Raw genomic sequence first — 22,399 nt, 5'->3', positions numbered from 1 at the left:
AGGGATTCCAGACCGTTTTTCAGGCAGTGGATCAAAAACTGACTTCACTCTGACCATCAGTGGAGTTCAGGCTGAAGATGCAGCAGTTTATTACTGTCAGAGTTATCACTATATCAACAGTCAGAATGTGTTCACACAGTGAAAAAGCGTCGTACAAAAACCTCCCTCAGTCAGACTGAACAGAAAATGAACTGACTGCTGCAGCTGGAAGCTACTGCAGAGACTTATACAATTCACTGAACACACACACACACACACACACACACACACACACAGACACCAGTAGGTCTTAGGTCTTTAACAAGTATATGCAGATCGTTCACTATCTTTCATCATAAATGTAAATATATATCAACACAAATATAATTACAAATGTTTATTAGACATGGAGGACTTGTTTCTCTTCTCCTCTTTAGATTTTTTTGGACTCCTGGTTTCTTCCGTTAGGAAATGCATCAGCATCTCCAACACGTTCTCACTCCCAACTCGTCACATATGGAAGCTTGGTCAGGACCCCATAGCGTCACTTTTTAACGCACTGGGTACCCCTTTAGTGTCGTTTTTTAACGTGCAGTATCACAGCAGTCACCGTTATAAAATAATTATATTTTATGGTGTGACAACACGGTGGTTAAGGTCCGGTGAGGTTTAGGCACAAAAACCACTGGGTTAGGGTTAGGGAAAGGTCATGATTTGAGTTAAAATATAAAATAAAATAAAACTGGCAAGGAACCGTGCTCTGTGCTGATTTCCAACTTTCTGTCTGCCAACAATGTTACAACCCCTCCACCTCCTAATAAGAAAGTCAGCTTATATAGATGTTATGTGAAGTACGTCACTTCAGAAATGTTGATATGAAATGTATTGTTGAAATGTTAATATGCTCCGTATTACAGGTGTTGAAATGTAGATATCCAACGTATCTGTGGTTTGCACAAACATACAATGCCAACGTTTTATTCTGGTGACCAGGCTGAAATTTGTCACCTTATATAGACGTCATCGGTCTCATGGCGTCTATTTCAGATGTTGTGAGAGTTCAACAGAAGTGCATCGGACTACCCTGCGCGTTGATAAATGACGCTAAAGGGGTACCCAGTGCGTTAAAATGTGACAGTACAGGGTCCTGACCAAGTTTCAATATGTGACGAGTTGTGAGTTAGAACGAGCTGGCATCTCAGGCATCATTTCATTCACACCATCAAAAAGATCAGCTTGTATGCTGATGACATCCGACCAAACATCACAAAATCCTAATTTTTCCTTCTTTCAGTTACTAATCAGATCAGAAGTTATAAGAAGTGTTCTAACTATTCTCACTCCTATTTTTAAATTTGCATTAGATCTTTTTTTTTTTCTTGTTTTATTTTACACAAACATAAAACACATATTCAATACTCACACACATAAACAAAAACAACAGACATACCACATATATACACATATATACACATATACAAACATACATATATGTACATACATGTCAAGCACTATATGTGATTGTGGTTCAAAAATATTCACTTATACAGCAATTTAAATTAAATACATCATTTTATAGAAGGAACTAAATAAAAAGGAGATAATGTTAATTTATGATAACATAGAATAATCATAGTTCTGTATCCCAAGTTTTTGATATTGTTAAGATCTCCCATTTATTTATGTCTGAGCTTTTTACTCTGCCTTTAATAATAAAATATGATTATTTAATAATGATCTTTTCCTGGAAATATTAAAGATTTAAATGTAATATGAAGGAACTCAAAACCAGCTTTTTTGGAGAATCAAATATATAAAGCTTGCCAAGCAACACAATAATATTCAATAACATGTTTTTGTCATCTTGATAACCCCAAATAATATTGAGAGGGGATAAAGGTAAAAGGATTGCTTGTTCAGATAACCAATTTGCCACCTGCTGCCAAAAGGATGAAACCACTGGACAATACCAAAATAAACACATAATATCCTCCTCCTCATCACCACAAAGTCTACAGATATTATCCTCAGTCATTCTCCATATCTTAAGCATTTTTCTTGTTGGTAACATCTTATAAAACTTTTTTTACTGAAAGGCCCATAAATAAGTAGAGCAAGATGACGAGTAAATACATCTAAAAATGTTTAACCAAGGAAGAGGAGTATCAAACACATCATTCCAATATGTTTGAAAATAATATGGATGAGAAGTTATATTCTCAAAGGACATAAAGAAGTGATACGTATCTTAAATAAATGTGTATTCAATAGAATACACATTTATTAAATCAAACACATTTAATGAAGAAACATCTCCATATATCTGTAAAACTCTGGATTTGAGGCCTTTCACATCACTAGTTGCACATTCTGCACTTGAGAAAAAAAAATATCAACCATGTTAAAAAAACTGAAAACAATTCTATGAATTTAGCCTCAAAATTCTTCCTTTACACATTTCACATCAGGCTTTCTAACTGCTTAATGAAGTTCTCTCCCTCAGATTGTCACTCCTTTATGTTATGGATGATGTAAATGTTGAGTTCTCCCAGCAGTGAGGAGGAAACAGCATGATATGTTGAGGACAGCTACAGTTGACTGACTCTGTGTGTTTGCATATCTGTCCTGCCTCTCTGCTCCCAGCCGTTAAGAGGCCAGTGTTGATCAGTGGCTGTCCAGACCTTTCAGAGCCACTGACACGCCGCCGGCAGCACAATGATGATGTCACTGACTCTACTGCTGGCCACCCTGGGGCTCCTTGTTCAGGGTGAGACTCTCTTGTGAAAACTTTGCTTCAGGATGCAACCAGGTTCACCACAATGATGTTCTGCTGTGATGGAGAAACACTGAAACAAGCAGCATTTACCTTCTTCCATCTATTCTCCATGTTAAAGAAATGATACTCTTCTGTTTTCATGTTGATCATCTTTCTCCAAGCTGGATTTGTCTCAATAACCCTTCTCCTCTTTTTCATGTTTTCCAGGTTCATCAGGACAAATCACTGTGACTCAGTCTCCTGGATCTCAGTCTGTTGTTCCAGGACAGACTGTCTCCATCAGATGTAAAACCAGTACAGGTGTTAGTTACTACCTCAACTGGTACCTTCAGAAACCTGGAGAAGCTCCTAAACTCCTGATTTATTCAGCTACAAACCGTCAGCCTGGAGTTTCAGATCGTTTTAGTGGAAGTGGATCTGGGACTGACTTCACTCTGACCATCAGTGGAGTTCAGGCTGAAGATTCAGGAGTTTATTACTGTCAGAAGGGTTACAGCACCCCGTTCACACAGTGATACAACGTCGTACAAAAACCTCCCTCAGCTGAAGAGGAACTGATCTGACTCAACAGCTGCACTCAAACAAAAACAACAGAGGTTTTAATAATGTAATTTTCAACATTTTAACACTAAATATTCTGTATTTAACAAGAAAAGATTTACTTTAATGCTTTCATTAATACAGAATATGAAACATTTGGCTGAATATCAAATCTAACCTCTGTTGAAGTATGATTTCAATTCTTTAATAAGTTTAATCTACTGACTACAACACATGAACACTAAAACTATTATTATTTATTTATTTCATCTCTTACTATTTTTCATAGATACTCAATCATACTATTTTTTAGAAATAAATTACAAAATGTTATCATGATAATATTTATCATCATTTGTGAAATTTGTGTGATTGTGTAAAATTACTAATCATGTCATGTGACATATATTTGTCATTTTGCATGTTTTTATTCCAGCAGCAAGTATTTATAATATAAACCAAAAAAACATTTAATTGATTATGTAATTAATTAATACTTGAATTTTTTCCCTTTTTCATCTCTTTCATTTGTCTTTGTGTTTCAGCTCTTCAGCAGAAGCAGTTTGTAAAAATGTCCAGGGTTAAAATGTCAGATCACACTCATTTTATATCTCTTTATGCTGATGATATTTTGCTTTTTATTTCAGAATTAGAACATATTTCTGAGGGTTTTGGGATTTTGTTTAAAAGATTATGTATATGCTTTTAATTCATCTGAAAAAATAAAAATATTAGACTCTTTGCACTGACACACTTCAGTAACATAAGATGATTGGAGGATTTTTCATTATAATTAATCAATTACTAATTATTACAGACAAATCTGAAGTGACTCCAGCAAAGCATTTTCTACAATTATTATGACCTTACTGTAAACTATGAAATCAAATTATGGACTTACTGCCACCATGACTGTGTAGCATTAATCACATAATATCTAAGAGTGTTGTTTGAGTGTAAATACTTTCCTAATATACAGTATATGAATCAATACATTATGTGATCTTACGTTTTCCTTCTGAAGTCTTCATAGAGCAGTTGAAACATTTATAACTCAATTTTTATCAGGATTTACCATCATTACTGTTACCATTAAGAGAAAATAATTAAAACACATTTATAATAATAAAGATGAAAACAAGTGATTTGATGAACAGATCTTTATTGTCTGGAAATACTGAAATTATATTGAAACATTACAACAAGCAAGTAAATATTGTTACTGAAACATGTGAAATAAAAGAGAGAGATAGTTGCAGAGATCAGAGTGAGTGCAGTAGCAAAGTAAAAGCAGTAGCAGTGAGTCAGGTCAGGACTAGGAACACTGGTCTCTCCTCAGTGTCTCTGAGACTGGAGTCTGGGAGCCCTGGGTGGCCTCACAGGTCACAGAGACCACCTTCCTCCACTGGTCTGCAGGGAGCCTCAGGGTGCTGCTCCAGCTGTAGCGGCCGTCCTTCTGCAGCACCCCGGGGCTCCTGCTCTGCTCCAAGCTGCTGCTGCTGCTGCCGTCCACCTTCCAGGCCAGACTCCAGTCTGAGGGGAAGCCATCGTTGGCCAGACACATGAGCGTGGCCTTCCCCTGCTGCAGCTCCTCGCTGGAGGGGGGCAGCACCGTCAGGGTGGGACGGACATCACCTAGGAGACACCAATCAGATTAGAGGACAGGGACCACACAGCTGTCAATCAAACACCAGACACTTGGACACCTTTACTGTGTGAGAGTGGATTTTCCCCTTTAAGGAGTTTCTGTCAGATGTTTTTTCTGCTCCACCAGTCACTCACTCACACATTGTTTCACTTCCCTTTAAGAAACCTCTCATGCAGATCAGCACAGAAAGAGTCCTCATAGGACTCTTTACTGCATGTTATTTTACACTATTTACTGAAAATAAAGATATAAAGTTTGTAAATATATCTTAGACATTCTTGATTTAATTTTAGAATTTATACCAACAACTTTACTGACAAAACTATCAAAAGAGCAACAGTTAATCAGATTCAGTGTTAAAGGACATTATGAGCAAAAACTAACAGACAGACGTAATATACACAACATGTTGAGACATATTAAAGAAACAAATATCTTTAAGAACAAATAAATATTTCAAACTGAGGTTAAAAGACAATTTCTGTCATTTTAAATGATGAGAGACGTTCAGCATTTTTTATCATCACCCACACTGTTCAGAATAAATTTAACTCAACATTCACTCAAATTGGAGATTTAAAGATTAAAATTTAAAAACATGTTTAAAGTAGGATTGTTGTTCCTTAATTTTTCTGCTGTTCACATTTAACAAACTAACTGGAACATGTAAAGAAAAGTTCAGTAAAGCTGCTTTGAGTTCAACTTCAAGGTTAAAGAGGAGAAATGAACAATAAAATTGAGACTTTAAAGTGTTTTAGATCAGCTCAGTGGAAACTTATATCTACTACAAATGTTCAGACACAGAAATTATAAACTTAACTGATGATTCGATATTTAATATTTGAGCAGAAACTTACTTCCAACATCCAGTCTGGTTCCTCCACCAAAAGTCCACCACAGTGATACAAACTGACTGAGTCGTCGTACAAAAACCTCTCACTGTAGAGAGACACGGCTCTCTGACTTTGTCACATTAAACTAAAACTACAAGTCCTCAAATTTCAGCCTGAATCTAAAACATTACACGATTTCTACTGTAGACCAAACACTTAGAATATATTGATTCATCATTTAAACTTCAAAAACAAACAAAACTCTTATTTTTGTTGCTGGTGGACAACTGTTGGTCAAAAATTTGAAGTGAAGATGTAAAATCAGAAATTTCAATTTCTAGAGAAAACATATGTGCAAAAACCTAAATATCACTCAGGATTTAATAAAATACTTTAAAAGTTTAACTTACTTCCAACATCCAGTCTGGTTCCTCCACCGAACGTGTTCCACAGTGATACAAACTGACTGAGTCGTCGTACAAAAACCTCTCACTGTAGAGAGACACGGCTCTCTGACTTTGAACACAACAAACTCAACAAAAACAGCCTCAGTCTGTGAAACACAGCTTGATGACATGAAAATATATAACAGTGGGCCAATAATTTATATTTTTATTCTAAAATTAATAAATTTGTTTCATGATTACTGTATTTTAAATTATGTATTGAATTAAAACTGAGTGTTGTAGATGTAAAATGAATCAAAACAGACATTTCTGAAGACAATCTGTTCACAGAACATAAATGAAACACATAAAATGATCACTGACACATAGGTAATCAATATTCTGGTAAATTGATTGATCCATTGATTAAACAGCATCATCAGAGTAATCCAAGTCCCTGTTGGAGTCAGTCAGAGCATTTCCATAGAGAGCCACTTTGCATCAGCAGCACCATGCTCCAGTGCTCTGGGAGAGTTTATAGTCCTGAGAGTTGAACACTGGATGATTGACAGCTGTCCTTCATCACAACAGAAGCCACAGAATTCCTCCTCATCAAAAACATGACTTTGATCTCCGTCCTCATCTCGACTCTCCTCTGCTTCACTCAGGGTGAGGAAAATCATTTTTCTGTCATGTGAAAATCATTTGGAGTGTAGCTGAGTTTCACCATCTCATGTCCAGTGTTTCTTCTCTCTCCTCAGGGTCTGTTGGACAAAATGTTGTCTTGACTCAGCCAGCAGCCAAATCACTGCAGCTTGGTCAAACTGTCTCTATTGACTGTAAAGCTAATAGACAAGTTGCTCAATACTCTGGTTCACAATACTATCTGTCCTGGTACCATCAGAAAACTGGAGAAGCTCCTAAACTTCTGATCTACCGAACATCAGACAGAGTTACAGGAATCTCCTCCAGATTCAGTGGAAGTGGAGCAGGGAATGGAGTTGACTTCACTCTGACCATCAGTGGAGTTCAGGCTGAAGATTCAGGAGTTTATTACTGTCAGAGTTATCACTATATCAACAGTCAGCGTGTGTTCACACAGTGAAAAAGCGTTGTACAAAAACCTCCCTCAGTCAGACTGAACAGAAACTGAACTGACTGCTGCAGCTGGAAGCTACTGCAGAGACTGATACAGTTCACTGAACACACACACACACACAAACACACACACACACACACACACACACACACACACACACACACACACACACACATTTCATTAAATGGATTAAACAACTCGCACATTGTAGCTTTTAAGATAAATGAAAATATGTAAAAACCTTTTAAGTAAAACAGTTTCTGGACAATGATTGTCTTTGTGGAAATCAACAAAGTTCTTCATCACAGCTTCTCATCATTCATTCTTAGCCTGTTACGGTTTGATCCAATGTCTTTAAATTATTATGAACCCATTTCTTGACCTGACTGGTAAGAAATGTCTTGGTCATGACCTTTGACCTCGGCCTCCTACTGGATCACATCTATCTCAAATATATCCTGTTAACAGAAATTATGAAGACACAGATCAGCATCAGAAACTTTCATAATCACAGCTCCCACCACCAAAAAATATAAATCACACTAAATATTATCTTACAGTAAGAAACTAATTACAGTAAGTGGATCAGAGATATGAAAACATTTTTATTTTTAATGTACATTGTTGAAATTAATTTCAATTTAACTTAATAATACTTAACTATTAAATGCAAAATGTGAAAGTAAATTCGGTAATCATTTTAAAATTATTTTTTATTTTTCTTTTATCTTTTCTTCATTTCAAGCTGTTCACATTTCAGTTTGACAATATTGTGTAAAGACCAGTTCATTGAAGGTGGTCTGAGTTATGTCTCCTGTAGTAGTACACAGCTGGACAGATGTGAAAGACACCATGTAGAACAGACTCAATACTTCTCTTAAAATGTTCTCCTTTCATACTTTACTTTGACAGGTGTTAAAAAAAAAATCATTATTTATGTGTAAAATGGTGACAAAAAAATGATAAAATCCCTGTGAATACACCCAGAGACAAACTCAGTGTCTGTAGATTCATTGAACACAGTAACATGTGACAGCAGTCATTCTTTAAATTATATGTTGCCTTGGACACATATGATTAGATGACTATGTCCTTAATAATTTAACATAAAGAGAATATCAGCATTATTGCAAGCAAAGAAAAATATCACTTGAGAATGTGATGATTCTGTTAGTCAGTCAGAGCATTTCCATAGAGAGCCACTTTGCATCAGCAGCACCATGCTCCAGTGCTCTGGGAGAGTTTATAGTCCTGAGAGTTGAACACTGGATGACTGACAGCTGTCCTTCATCACAACAGAAGCCACAGAAATCCTCCTCATCAAAAACATGACTTTGATCTCCGTCCTCATCTGGACTCTCCTCTGCTGCTGCTTCACAGGTAAAGTCCAGAGAATCAAACTCCTCACCTCTATGAACATCCGTCCCTCTGACATGAAGCCGACAAAACCATCAAAACCATCAAAACCATGACGCTGCTTTAATTTTTTGTCTCTGTATCCTCAGAGTCCAGAGGCCAGGTCACAGTGACTCAGCCTGCAGCAGTGAGATCTGCTCTGGGAGGCTCCACAACCATCAGCTGTAGGACCAGTCAGGATGTTTATTATAGTAGCCCATACCACCTTTTAGCCTGGTACCAACAGAAAGATGGAGAAGCTCCTAAACTTCTCATTTACGGTGCTACCACTCCAGAATCAGGGATTCCAGATCGTTTTACAGGCAGTGGATCAAACACACACACATGCATACAACTTTCAGATTAAACCATTAGACAATTGATTCATATGTCTGTAATAACAAATATGAATCTATCTCAGATAATAATCACAATATTTTTCATGATTGGTCTCACAGTGGTACAAACACAGTAACAACTTTGTACTGATGACCTGATAGAAACTGAAGGAAACAAATTAGTTACATTGAAGTAAATGAAAAAAGAGGCAAAACAGGTATTTTGTTCCTTTATTAAAACATATGAAATGTGATATGAAGTTATACATTGAGAACATCAGATTCCTTAAAGCTTGAAATAATCTTCTGTATCAAGGTGTCTCCACAGCTCAGCAGGTGATTGACAGTTCTGTGTAGACTCTACCTGTTACCTGTTCTAGCTGTGTTTACTTTCTCTCATATTCACTTTGTTATACAGAGCAGTAACAACGCTGCTGAAGAGAAAGTTTGGACTGGCAGTAGTGGATCTGTTAGATGAGGATAATATAATTGTTGCAGCATGAATGAAGAGAAAAAGATCCACTGGAAGAGCAGATATTCAGTGAGAACACTGAACATGTGGAAGCAGCTGCAGACTGATCAAAGCTCTCGTGGTGTCTACAGTTTGTGAATCGCAGCTACATGAAGATTATTGTTTGAAAAGTTACAGATAACTTACATTATGATCCTCTGAGCTCCAACAGATGAAGCACAAACATCTGCTGGTGTAAATATAGACGCTCAGACAGAGAGGTGTAAAAAAACCTTTATTATTCAGCAGCACATCAATACAGCATTACACCAGTCAATCCCACAATCTGCCAACAAGCTTCCTGTCATCGTCCTTCCTACATCCTTTGGAATCCACATTTCAATAAACTGAGATAAAATAGTCACAACTCCAGTATTTCCCTGATGTCAAAGATATCACAGATCAATATGAATGTTGGAATCATTTTTCCTGTCGTCTGACTTGATAGATGTCTTCATGTCTGTCCTAGAATCAGTTTCTTCTTTGCTTCACCAGCTCCATCCCACATTCAGACTGGCTCTCTTAAAAGTGTATTCAGGAGTAAGAGGGTTTATATCCTATACTTACTCAGGAATATATCAAATCATAGGGTGGGAATTGTTAAGAATGAAACGCAAATGGGAAGAAGACCTTGAGTGTAATTTTGAAGAAGCGGAATGGGAATCACTGTGTATTGGTAGTCAGTATTTCTCTTTTAACAGTAGACATAAAATTATACAATACTGTCTCATTCATAGAATATACTACACACCTGACAGGTTGCACAGAATAAAACCTCAGTATTCCGAGTTCTGCCCAAGATGTAAAACTGGAACAGGAACACTGATACATATGTTCTGGTCCTGCCCATGTCTAAATACATCCTGGATCTCTATAGTTAATGAGCTAAGTGACATCATAGGAACAACCATCCCCACAGAACCAAGAATAATTCTATTGGGTGATACCTCCATGATAAAAGTCAATAAAAACAACCTCAAATTTATTAGAATTGCCCTCATCATAGCCAACAAATGTATAGCTATGCAATGGAAAGATGAACATCCACCTACATCTGCTAGATGGACTGATGAATTAGCATCGTGTCTAGCAAATGAAAAGATAATGTATAACTTGAAGGGAAAGCCCGGAGAGCTTAAAAAGATTTGGGGAGGTTTTCTAACATTCAACATAAGTATTGAATCCAACTGTCATGTGTGAGTCAGTTTTTTTGTTTCCTTTTTTCAATTTATATTTTATTTATTTGTTTTTGCTCTATCCCACTCTTTTAACTAAACTGATACACAAGAGCTGTTATCAATTCCCTCTCTGCAACTATACTGTTTTTTTTGTTTCTTCTTAATAGTCTGAACTGTTGTAACTTATCCCTCTCTCTTTGTATAGGTACATATCCTTAAGTAATTAGGAGTTGGACCTGAAGGGGCAACCCAATCACCAGAAGAAAACGTTGGCATTGAACGTTTCTGCAAACCACAGAAACGTTGAATATATATGTTACAACACGTGTAATACGTATCATATCAACATTTCTACAAACGTAGCATATTAACATTTCTACCCGTTGAATAATGATGTTTTATGGTGTGACAACGCTGTGGTTAAGGTCTGGTTAGGTTTAGGCACAAAGACCACTAGGGTTAGAGTTAGGGAAAGATCATGGTTTGGGTTAAAATAAAGATAAAAAATAAAATAAAAATGGCCGATGTCTCACTAAAAAAAGCCGGTTTTCTCACTAGAAAAACGGCTGCAAATGTCCTGACGTCTCGCTATGAACACCTGCTTTTGTCGGTTGAAACTGGAAGCAGACATTGGTTTGAGGTGGTCTCGAACCGTGTTCTCTGCTGATTTCCAACTTGCTGCCAAGAAACTTACTAACCATCCACCGACCCCTCCTCCTCTTAATAATAAGAAAGATCAGCTCATATAGATCACATGTGAACTACGTCACTTTAGAAATGTTGAGATGATACATATTGTTGAAATGTTAATATGCTACGTATTACACATGTTAAAACGTAGATGTTCAACGTTTCTGTGGTTTGCAGAAACGTAAACTGCCAACGTTTTATTCTGGCGACCAGGCTGGAAGGGGTGGGTGGGAATGGGAGGGATGGAGGGAGGGTCGGGCTGATATGACTTCTATGTTATTATATTTTTGTACATCGTTGCATTATTCAGCTCAAGGTTTGTTAAGTTCAAAACCAATAATAATAATGTTGAGTGTATTCAATAGATTTTAATGAGGAAAACTCCTAAATTTATCTATAAACTGTTTATTTATCTATGTGGTGATTTTGAGGACTTTCACACGAGTAGTTTCACATTTTGTACTTTCGAAAAAACAAGATACACAATAAACAAAATGATGAGCTGAAAACAATTTTCTATAATAAGCCTCAAAATTATTAGATTACAGAATTCACATCAGTCTTTCTAACCGCTTGATGGAAATCAAATGAAATTCTCTCCCTCAGATTGTCACTCCTTTATGTTATGGATGATGTAAATGTTGAGTTCTCCCAGCAGTGAGGAGGAAACAGCATGATATGTTGAGGACAGCTACAGTTCACTGACTCTGTGTGTTTGCATATCTGTCCTGCCTCTCTGCTCCCAGCCTTTAAGAGGCCAGTGTTGATCAGTGGCTGTCCAGACCTTTCAAAGCCACTGACACGCCAGCAGCACGATGATGATGTCACTGACTCTACTGCTGGCCACCCTGGGGCTCCTTGTTCAGGGTGAGACTCTCTTGTGAAAACTTTGCTTCAGGATGCAACCAGGTTCACCACAATGATGTTCTGCTGTGATGGAGAAACACTGAAACAAGCAGCATTTACCTTCTTCCATCTATTCTCCATGTTAAAGAAATGATACTCTTCTGTTTTCATGTTGATCATCTTTCTCCAAGCTGGATTTGTCTCAATAACCCTTCTCCTCTTTGTCATGTTTTCCAGGTTCATCAGGACAAAAAATCCTGACTCAGTCTCCTGGATCTCAGTCTGTTGTTCCAGGACAGACTGTCTCCATCAGATGTAAAAGCAGTTCAAATGTTAATAGCTACCTCAGCTGGTACCTTCAGAAATCTGGAGAAGCTCCTAAACTCCTGATTTATTATGCTACAAACCGTCAGCCTGGAGTTTCAGATCGTTTTAGTGGAAGTGGATCTGGGACTGACTTCACTCTGACCATCAGTGGAGTTCAGGCTGAAGATTCAGGAGTTTATTACTGTCAGCAGGGTTACAACCCGTTCACACAGTGATACAACGTCGTACAAAAACCTCCCTCAGCTGAAGAGGAACTGATCTGACTCAACAGCTGCACTCAAATTAAAACAACAGAGGTTTTAATAATTTAATTTGAACATTTTAACACTAAATATTCTGTATTTAACAACAAAAAAAGGGATTTATTTTAAATACTTTCATTAATACAGAATATAAAACACTTGGCTGAACATCAAATCTAACCTCTGTTGAAGTATGATTTCAATTCTTTAATAAGTTTAATCTACTGACTACAACACATGAACACTAAAACTATTATTATTTATTTATTTCATCTCTTACTATTTTTCATAGATACTCAAACATACAACTTTTAAGAAATAAATTACAAAATGTTATCATGATAAAATTTACTATCATTTGTGTTGTAAATTACTAATCATGTCATGTGACATATATTTGTCATTTTGCATGTTTTCATTCCAGCAGCAAGTGTTTATAATATAAACCAAAAAACATTTAATTGATTACGTAATTAATTAAAACTTGAATTCTTTCCCTTTTTCATCTCTTTCATTTGTCTTTGTGTTTCAGCTCTTCAGCAGAAGCAGTTTGTAAAAATGTCCAGGGTTAAAATGTCAGATCACACTCATTTTATATCTCTTTATACTGATGATATTTTGCTTTTTATTCCAGAATTAGAACATATTTCTGAGGCTTTTGTGAATTTGTTTAAAAGATTATGTATATGCTTTTAATACATCTGAAAAAATAAAAATATTAGACTCTTTGCACTGACACACTTCAGTAACATAAGATGATTGGAGGATGTTTCATTAAAATTACTGACAAATCTGAAGTGACTCCAGCAAAGCATTTTCTACAATTATTATGACTTTACTGTAAACTATGAAAACAAATTATGGACTTACTACCACCATGACTGTGTAGCATTAATCACATAATATCTAAGAGTGTTGTTTGAGTGTAAATACTTTCTTAATATACAGTATATGAATCAATACATTATGTGATCTTACGTTTTCTTTCTGAAGTCTTCATAGAGCCGTTGAAACATTTATAACTCAGTTTTTATCAGGATTTAATATCAGTACTGTTACCATTAAGAGAAAATAATTAAGACACTTTTATAATAAAGATGAAAACAAGTGATTTGATGAACAGATCTTTATTGTCTGGAAATACTGAAATTATATTGAAACATTACAACAAGCAAGTAAATATTGTTACTGAAACATGTGAAATAAAAGAGAGAGATAGTTGCAGAGATCAGAGTGAGAGCAGTAGCAGAGTAAAAGCAGTAGCAGTGAGTCAGGTCAGGACTAGGAACACTGGTCTCTCCTCAGTGTCTCTGAGACTGGAGTCTGGGAGCCCTGGGTGGCCTCACAGGTCACAGAGCCCACCTTCCTCCACTGGTCTGCAGGGAGCCTCAGGGTGCTGCTCCAGCTGTAGCGGCCATCCTTCTGCAGCACCCCGGGGCTCCAGTCTGAGGGGAAGCCATCGTTGGCCAGACACATGAGCGTGGCCTTCCCCTGCTGCAGCTCCTCGCTGGAGGGGGGCAGCACCGTCAGGGTGGGACGGACATCACCTAGGAGACACCAATCAGATTAGAGGACAGGGACCACACAGCTGTCAATCGAACACCAGACACTTGGACACCTTTACTGTGTGAGAGTGGATTTTCCCCTTTAAGGAGTTTCTGTCAGATGTTTTTTCTGCTCCACCAGTCACTCACTCACACATTGTTTCACTTCCCTTTAAGAAACCTCTCATGCAGATCAGCACAGAAAGAGTCCTCATATGACTCTTTACTGCATTTTATTTTACACTATTTACTGAAAATAAGGACATAAAGTTTGTAAATACATCTTAGACATCCTTGATTTAATTTTAGAATTTATACCAACAACTTTACTGACAAAACTATCAAAAGAGCAACAGTTAATCAGATTCAGTGTTAAAGGACATTATGAGGAAAACAGACAGACGTAATATACACAACATGTTGAGACATATTAAAGAAACAAATATCTTTAAGAACAAATAAATATTTCAAACTGAGGTTAAAAGACAATTTCTGTCATTTTAAATGATGAGAGATGTGTAGCATTTTTTTTATCATCACCCACACTGTTCAGAATAAATTTAACTCAACATTCACTCAAATTGGAGATTTAAAGATTAAAATTTAAAAACATGTTTAAAGTAGGATTGTTGTTCTTCAATCTTTCTGCTGTTCACATTTAACAAACTAACTGGAACATGTAAAGAAAAGTTCAGCAAAGCTGCTTTGAGTTCAACTTCAAGGTTAAAGAGGAGAAATGAACAATAAAATTGAGACTTTAAAGTGTTTTAGATCAGCTCAGTGGAAACTTATATCTACTACAAATGTTCAGACACAGAAATTATAAACTTAACTGATGATTCGATATTTAATATTTGAGCAGAAACTTACTTCCAACATCCAGTCTGGTTCCTCCACCAAAAGTCAACCACAGTGATACAAACTGACTGAGTCGTCGTACAAAAACCTCTCACTGTAGAGAGACACGGCTCTCTGACTTTGTCACATTAAACTAAAACTACAAGTCCTCAAATTTCAGCCTGAATCTAAAACATTACATGATTTATACTGTGGACCAAACACTTAGAATATATTGATTCATCATTTAAATTTCAAACACAAAACTCTTATTTTTGTTGCTGGTGGACAACTGTTGGTCAAAAATTAGAAGTGAAGATGTAAAATCAGAAATTTCAATTTCTGGAGAAAACATATGTGCAAAAAACTAAATATCACTCAGGATTTAATAAAATACTTTAAAAGTTTAACTTACTTCCAACATCCAGTCTGGTTCCTCCACCGAACGTGTACCACAGTGATACAAACTGACTGAGTCGTCGTACAAAAACCTCTCACTGTAGAGAGACAGGACTCTCTGACTTTGAACACAACAAACTCAACAAAAACAGTCTCAGTCTGTGAAACACAGCTGGATGATATGAAAATATATAACAGTAGGCCAATAATTTATATTTTTATACTAAAATTAATCATTTTGTTTCATGTTTACTGTATTTTAAATTATGTCTTGAATTAAAACTGAGTGTTGTAGATGTAAAATGAATCAAAACAGACATTTCTGAAGACAATCTGTTCACAGAACATAAATGAAACACAGAAAATGATCACTAACACATAGGTAATCAATACTCTGGTAAATTGATTGATCCATTGATGAAACAGCATCATCAGAGTAATCCAAGTCCCTGTTGGAGTCAGTCAGAGCATTTCCATAGAGAGCCACTTTGCATCAGCAGCACCATGCTCCAGTGCTCTGGGAGAGTTTATAGTCCTGAGAGTTGAACACTGGATGACTGACAGCTGTCCTTCATCACAACAGAAGCCACAGAAATCCTCCTCATCAAAAACATGACTTTGATCTCCGTCCTCATCTGGACTCTCCTCTGCTGCTGCTTCACAGGTAAAGTACAGAGAATCAAACTCCTCTCCTCTATGAACATCCGTCCCTCTGAAATGAAGCTGACAAAACCATCAAAACCATCAAAACCATGACGCTGCTTTATGTTTTTGTCTCTGTATCCTCAGAGTCCAGAGGCCAGGTCACAGTGACTCAGCCTGCAGCAGTGAGATCTGCTCTGGGAGGATCCACAACCATCAACTGTAGGACCAGTCAAGATGTTTATGTTAGTGGCCCATACCACTTTTTAACCTGGTACCAACAGAAAGATGGAGAAGCTCCTAAACTCCTCATTTACTATGCTACCAGTCGAGCATCAGGGATTCCAGACCGTTTTTCAGGCAGTGGATCAAACTCTGACTTCACTCTGACCATCAGTGGAGTTCAGGCTGAAGATGCAGCAGTTTATTACTGTCAGAGTTATCATGAAATCAACAGTCAGCTTGTGTTCACACAGTGAAAAAGCGTCGTACAAAAACCTCCCTCAGTCAGACTGAACAGAAACTGAACTGACTGCTGCAGCTGGAAGCTACTGCAGAGACTGATACAGTTCACTGAACACACACACACACACACACACACACACACACACACACACACACACACACACACAGATGATTTATGATGTTCATAGTGTCTCTATCAGTTTTCCTCTTGAAGGTCAAACAGTCCACCTCCCACCTCAACAACCTCTTACTGAGTCAAACAAATATTTAATCATTCAAGATTCATCTTGACTCCAAAATGTAAAATCTATCAAACAGAGACATTCTGTTCTTTCATGCTGCCCCATCATCACCTCAGCTGTTAAATCCTCTTCATCACATTATGTTATGACACATCTCACACTCATCATCTTTCTATGTATAAAAAAGTTGTATGAACTTCATAACTGACAAGATAGAATAATCATCTCATGATGTTCACTCATAAATGTCAACTGTAAAAGCTTCCAAACTACCTCACGTCTTCTCTCATTACAATCTAGTTAACTAAAGTACATAGTAAACTTGGCAGAATTTGCTCCAGATACTCTTCATCTGTTAAAATTTAATGAAGTGTAAACTGCCCCGAGCTAGATTCTTTCATTCCCCTTGAAGATTTTTAAACTTCAACTATTTACAGTATGTGCAACGTAAAAATCTGATGTATCAGCTACAAATTAATTACAGTGTATTAAACCCAATACAAAAATCACTAAAAGAAAATAATGTGATTATAATTCATTACTTTAAATACAATGTAGACATTTGAACAGTGAATTTTCCCAGCAGTGCATGTGAAGTCAGATCATATAATGACTACCTGCTAGGGTTGGGCCCAAATACAAATACGTTATTCAGCAAAGCACAAATATTGCTCTTTTTTTTGTTTGTTTTTTACGAATATTTGTTCCATACAAATATTTTAAACAGTATTTGTTTTTGAGAAGAGAAAAAAAACATGTCAAATACCAGCATGCAGGTCGGTTACATCACTATCTCAGTGTCTCTCCTCTGCTCCGCTGTTACGTCTATCAGCAGGTCTCAACGAGGGGAGTCACATCCACCTGCTACATGACATGATACATTGATGTTATCATAGATGCTGAGCTTAACTTTCACTGTCATATCAATAATGTCACAACATCAGATTTCTATCACCTCAAAAAATATCTCAAAAATTAGAGGCTTTCTGTCAAATTCAGACACTGAAGAACTAGTACATGCATTTGTCACAAGCAGACTTGACTATTGCAATACTATTTTTTCTATACTCTCGAAAAACTGTTAAGCGCCTGCAGCTTATACAGAATAATGCTGCACGTATGTCAGACGAGACTAATAACAGTGCACATATCACACCTGTTCTTAATTCCTTGCACTGGCTTCCAGTAAATGCTAGAATTGATTTTAAAGTCCTCCTACTCGTCTACAAGGCGCTGAATGGCACTGCTCCAAATTATATTAAGGAATTGCTTTTGCCATATGAACCAACAAGAAGCCTCACATCATCAGCCAGTGGTCTCCTTGTTGTCCTCCATGTGAGTGCTCTAAAGCAGGAGAAGCTGCATTCAGCTATTATGCTCCATACAGATGGACTGACTTTCCAAGTGATATTAGAGATGCCCCAACACTTAGTTCCTTTAAAAGTAGACTTAAAACATTTCTGTTTACTGTTGTGCTTAACTAGGTTGAGCAACTATCTGCTCCTGTTTTAACTGAATTATTATGTACTTTAATTACCTATGCATCCATGTATACAATCATATGTTTGCTTGCTTTTATGTATGATGATATGTATGCTTGTATTTTATGTATTTATAATTGTATTGCTCTTGCCTTGTGAAGCTCATTGTGTTGCTTTCTGTATGAAATTTGCTCTATAAGAAAATGTGACATGACTTGGAAGAGCAGATATTCAGTGAAAACACTGAACATGCGGAAGCAGCTGCAGACTGATCAAAGCTCTCGTGGTGTCTACAGTTTGTGAATCGCAGCTACATGAAGATTATTGTTTGAAAAGTTGCACATAAGTTACATTATGATCCTCTGAGCTCCAACAGATGAACGACAAACATTTGGTAGTGCAAATACAGACACTCAGACACAGAGGTATAAATCAGCATCAATACAGCATTACACCAGTCAATCCCACAATCTGCCTACAAGCTTCCTGTCTCTGCTCCTCCATCCCCAGGCTGAAATACAGAACAATATAGTACAGGGGGACAGAGAGGCCACATGTGAGGGACACCATGTAGAGCAGACTCACTGTTTCTGTTAAAATGTTCTCCTTTCATCCTTTACTTTGACATGCTTTAAAAACTACCATAATTTAAGAGTAAAATGGTGACAAAAAATGATAAAATCCCTGTGAATATACCCAGAGACAAACTCAGTATCTGTAGATTCATTGAACACAGTAACATGTGACAGCAGTTTATTATTGTAATAATATGTTTGTACACAGATGATTTGATGAAAGTTTCTTTATTGTTCATACATACAAAAATGATCAGCATTACTGCAAGCATTAAAAAAGTATCACTTGAGAATGTGATGACTATGTTAATTAGTCAGAGCATTTCCATAGAGAGCCACTTTGCATCAGCAGCACCATGCTCCAGTGCTCTGGGAGAGTTTATAGTCCTGACAGTTGAACACGCGATGAATGACAGCTGTCCTTCATCACAACAGAAGCCACAGAAATCCTCCTCATCAAAAACATGACTTTGATCTCTGTCCTCATCTGGACTCTCCTCTGCTGCTGCTTCACAGGTAAAGTCCAGAGAATCAAACTCCTCTCCTCTATGAACATCTGTCCCTCTGAAATGAAGCTGACAAAACCATCAAAACCATCAAAACCATGACGCTGCTTTACGATTTTGTCTTTGTATCCTCAGAGTCCAGAGGCCAGATCACAGTGACTCAGTCTGCAGCAGTGAGATCTGCTCTGGGAGGATCCACAACCATCAACTGTAGGACCAGTCGTCAGGTTGGGGGCTGTAGCAGTGCTTACTGTTTAGCCTGGTACCAACAAAAAGATGGAGAAACTCCTAAACTCCTCATTCGCTACACTAATGAGCGAGTATCAGGGACGCCAGATCGTTTTTCAGGCAGTGGATCCAAGACTGACTTCACTCTGACAATCAGTGGAGTTCAGGCTGAAGATGCAGCAGTTTATTATTGTCAGAGTTATCACTATATCAACAGTCAGGATGTGTTCACACAGTGAAAAAGCGTCGTACAAAAACCTCCCTCAGTCAGACTGAACAGAAACTGAACTGACTGCTGCAGCTGGAAGCTACTGCAGAGACTGATACAGTTCACTGAACACACACACACACACACACACACACACACACATTTCATTAAATGGATTAAACAACATGCACATTGTAGCTTTTAAGATAAATGAAAATATGTAAAAACCTTTTAAGTAAAACGGTTTCTGGACAATGATTGTCTTTGTGGAAATCAACAAAGTTCTTCATCACAGCTTCTCATCATTCATTCTTAGCCTGTTACGGTTTCATCCAATGTCTTTAAATGATAATGAACCCATTTCTTGACCTGACTGGTAAGAAATGTCTTGGTCATGACCTTTGACCTCAGCCTCCTACTGGATCACATCTATCTCAAATATGTCCCCTTAAGAGAAATTATGAAGATCAGCATCAGAATCTTTCATAATCACAGCTCCCACCACCAAAAAATATAAATCACACTAAATATTATCTTACAGTAAGAAACTAATTACAGTAAGAGGATCAGAGATATGAAAACATTTTTCATTTTTAATGTACATTGTTGAAATTAATTTCAATTTAACTTAATAATAGTTAACTATTAAATGCAAAATGTAAAAGTAAATTTGGTAATCATTTTAAAATTATTTTTCTTTTTCTTTTATCTTTTCTTCATTTCAAGCTGTTCACATTTCAGTTTGACAATAATGTGTAAAGACCAGTTCATTGAAGGTGATCTGAGTTAAACTAAATGACCAAAGTGTTAAAATTAAAACAGAAGATCTTTCATATAAGTCAAGGCAAAGGTTATTTAAACACACAAAAACACATTTATGTATTACATGGAAAATTACATGTAATATTTGCGGAGAATCATATGTCCAACATCCAGTCCGGTTCCTCCACCAAAAACCTCTCACTGTAGAGAGACACGGCTCTCTGACATCAACTGAGTGTCATTATATTTTCTATATTTTACTGTTAAGTGAATTTGATTTTCATTTCTGTAGAAATATATTGAAATAAATATGAAACATTGTAAAATAACTTTCTTTCAGTGAGAGGAAGCTGAAACCATAAAAACATTCTGTACATTAACCTCATAACTTGATTGATCCATATCCATTTTAAATTTAATTGGTTTGACGTATTTTGTGGTAATATATTTAGATGGAAGAAATTACATCCTAAAAAAAGCCCAAATCACATCAAAATGAATATAAACACATCCATACCAATACTCTGAAAGTTGATCGATCCATTGATCAAACAGCATGATCAGAGTAATCCATGTCTCCTGTAGTAGTACACAGCTGGACAGATGTGAAAGACACCATGTAGAACAGACTCAATACTTCTGTTAAAATGTTCTCCTTTCATCCTTTAGTTTGACAGGCTTTAAAAAAAAATCATCACCCAGAGACAAACTCAGTGTCTGTAGATTCATTGAACACAGTAACATGTGACAGCAGTCATTCTTTAAATTATATGTTGCCTCGGACACATATGATTAGATGACTATGTTTTAAATAATTTAACATAAAGAGAATATCAGCATTATTGCAAGTTTCTTTATTGTTCATACATACAAAAATGATCAGCATTACTGCAAGCATTAAAAAAATATCACTTGAGAATGTGATGATTATGTTAATTAGTCAGAGCATTTCCATAGAGAGCCACTTTGCATCAGCAGCACCATGCTCCAGTGCTCTGGGAGAGTTTATAGTCCTGAGAGTTGAACACTGGATGACTGACAGCTGTCCTTCATCACAACAGAAGCCACAGAAATCCTCCTCATCAAAAACATGACTTTGATCTCCGTCCTCATCTGGACTCTCCTCTGCTGCTGCTTCACAGGTAAAGTCCAGAGAATCAAACTCCTCTCCTCTATGAACATCCGTCCCTCTGAAATGAAGCCGACAAAACCATCAAAACCATCAAAACCATGACGCTGCTTTATGTTTTTGTCTCTGTATCCTCAGAGTCCAGAGGCCAGGTCACAGTGACTCAGCCTGCAGCAGTGAGATCTGCTCTGGGAGGATCCACAACCATCAGCTGTAGGGTCAGTCGTGAGGTTGATGAAGATTGTGGCAGTTCTGCATCTGACCCCTGTTTTGCCTGGTACCAACAAAAAGACGGAGAAGCTCCTAAACTCCTCATTTACGGTGCTACCACTCCAGAATCAGGGATTCCAGACCGTTTTTCAGGCAGTGGATCAAAAACTGACTTCACTCTGACCATCAGTGGAGTTCAGGCTGAAGATGCGGCAGTTTATTACTGTCAGAGTTATCACTATATCAACAGTCAGCTTGTGTTCACACAGTGAAAAAGCGTCGTACAAAAACCTCCTTCAGTCAGACTGAACAGAAACTGAACTGACTGCTGCAGCTGGAAGCTACTGCAGAGACTGATACAGTTCACTGAACACACACACACA

General features: G+C 37.1%; 1 long non-coding RNA gene and 3 gene segments (V, D, J or C); 3 read left to right on the top strand and 1 right to left on the bottom strand.

The window, feature by feature from the left end:
- Positions 1–4,471: 4,471 nt before the first annotated feature.
- Positions 4,472–6,244, bottom strand: LOC137199095 (Ig kappa-b4 chain C region-like). The segment is given in 2 exon segments: positions 4,472–4,930; positions 6,187–6,244. A coding segment is annotated over 1 exon segment (249 nt).
- A 315-nt stretch (positions 6,245–6,559) lies between these two features.
- On the top strand, positions 6,560–7,108 carry LOC137198182 (uncharacterized). Its single transcript, XR_010931603.1, has 2 exons — positions 6,560–6,831; positions 6,924–7,108. It is a non-coding gene; the product is annotated as an uncharacterized lncRNA (long non-coding RNA).
- Positions 7,109–12,188: 5,080 nt separating this feature from the next.
- LOC137198548 (immunoglobulin kappa variable 2-28-like) lies at positions 12,189–12,761 on the top strand. The segment is given in 2 exon segments: positions 12,189–12,240; positions 12,457–12,761. Coding segments are annotated over 2 exon segments (357 nt in total).
- A 3,346-nt stretch (positions 12,762–16,107) lies between these two features.
- LOC137199096 (immunoglobulin kappa variable 4-1-like) lies at positions 16,108–16,701 on the top strand. The segment is given in 2 exon segments: positions 16,108–16,232; positions 16,358–16,701. Coding segments are annotated over 2 exon segments (384 nt in total).
- Positions 16,702–22,399: the final 5,698 nt, after the last annotated feature.

Source organism: Thunnus thynnus, chromosome 15, assembly GCF_963924715.1.
Source record: "Thunnus thynnus chromosome 15, fThuThy2.1, whole genome shotgun sequence".
Classification (NCBI taxonomy): Eukaryota; Metazoa; Chordata; class Actinopteri; order Scombriformes; family Scombridae; genus Thunnus; species Thunnus thynnus.
Note: the sequence above shows the minus strand (reverse complement) of the source record. Positions and strands in the feature narration are given on the sequence as shown.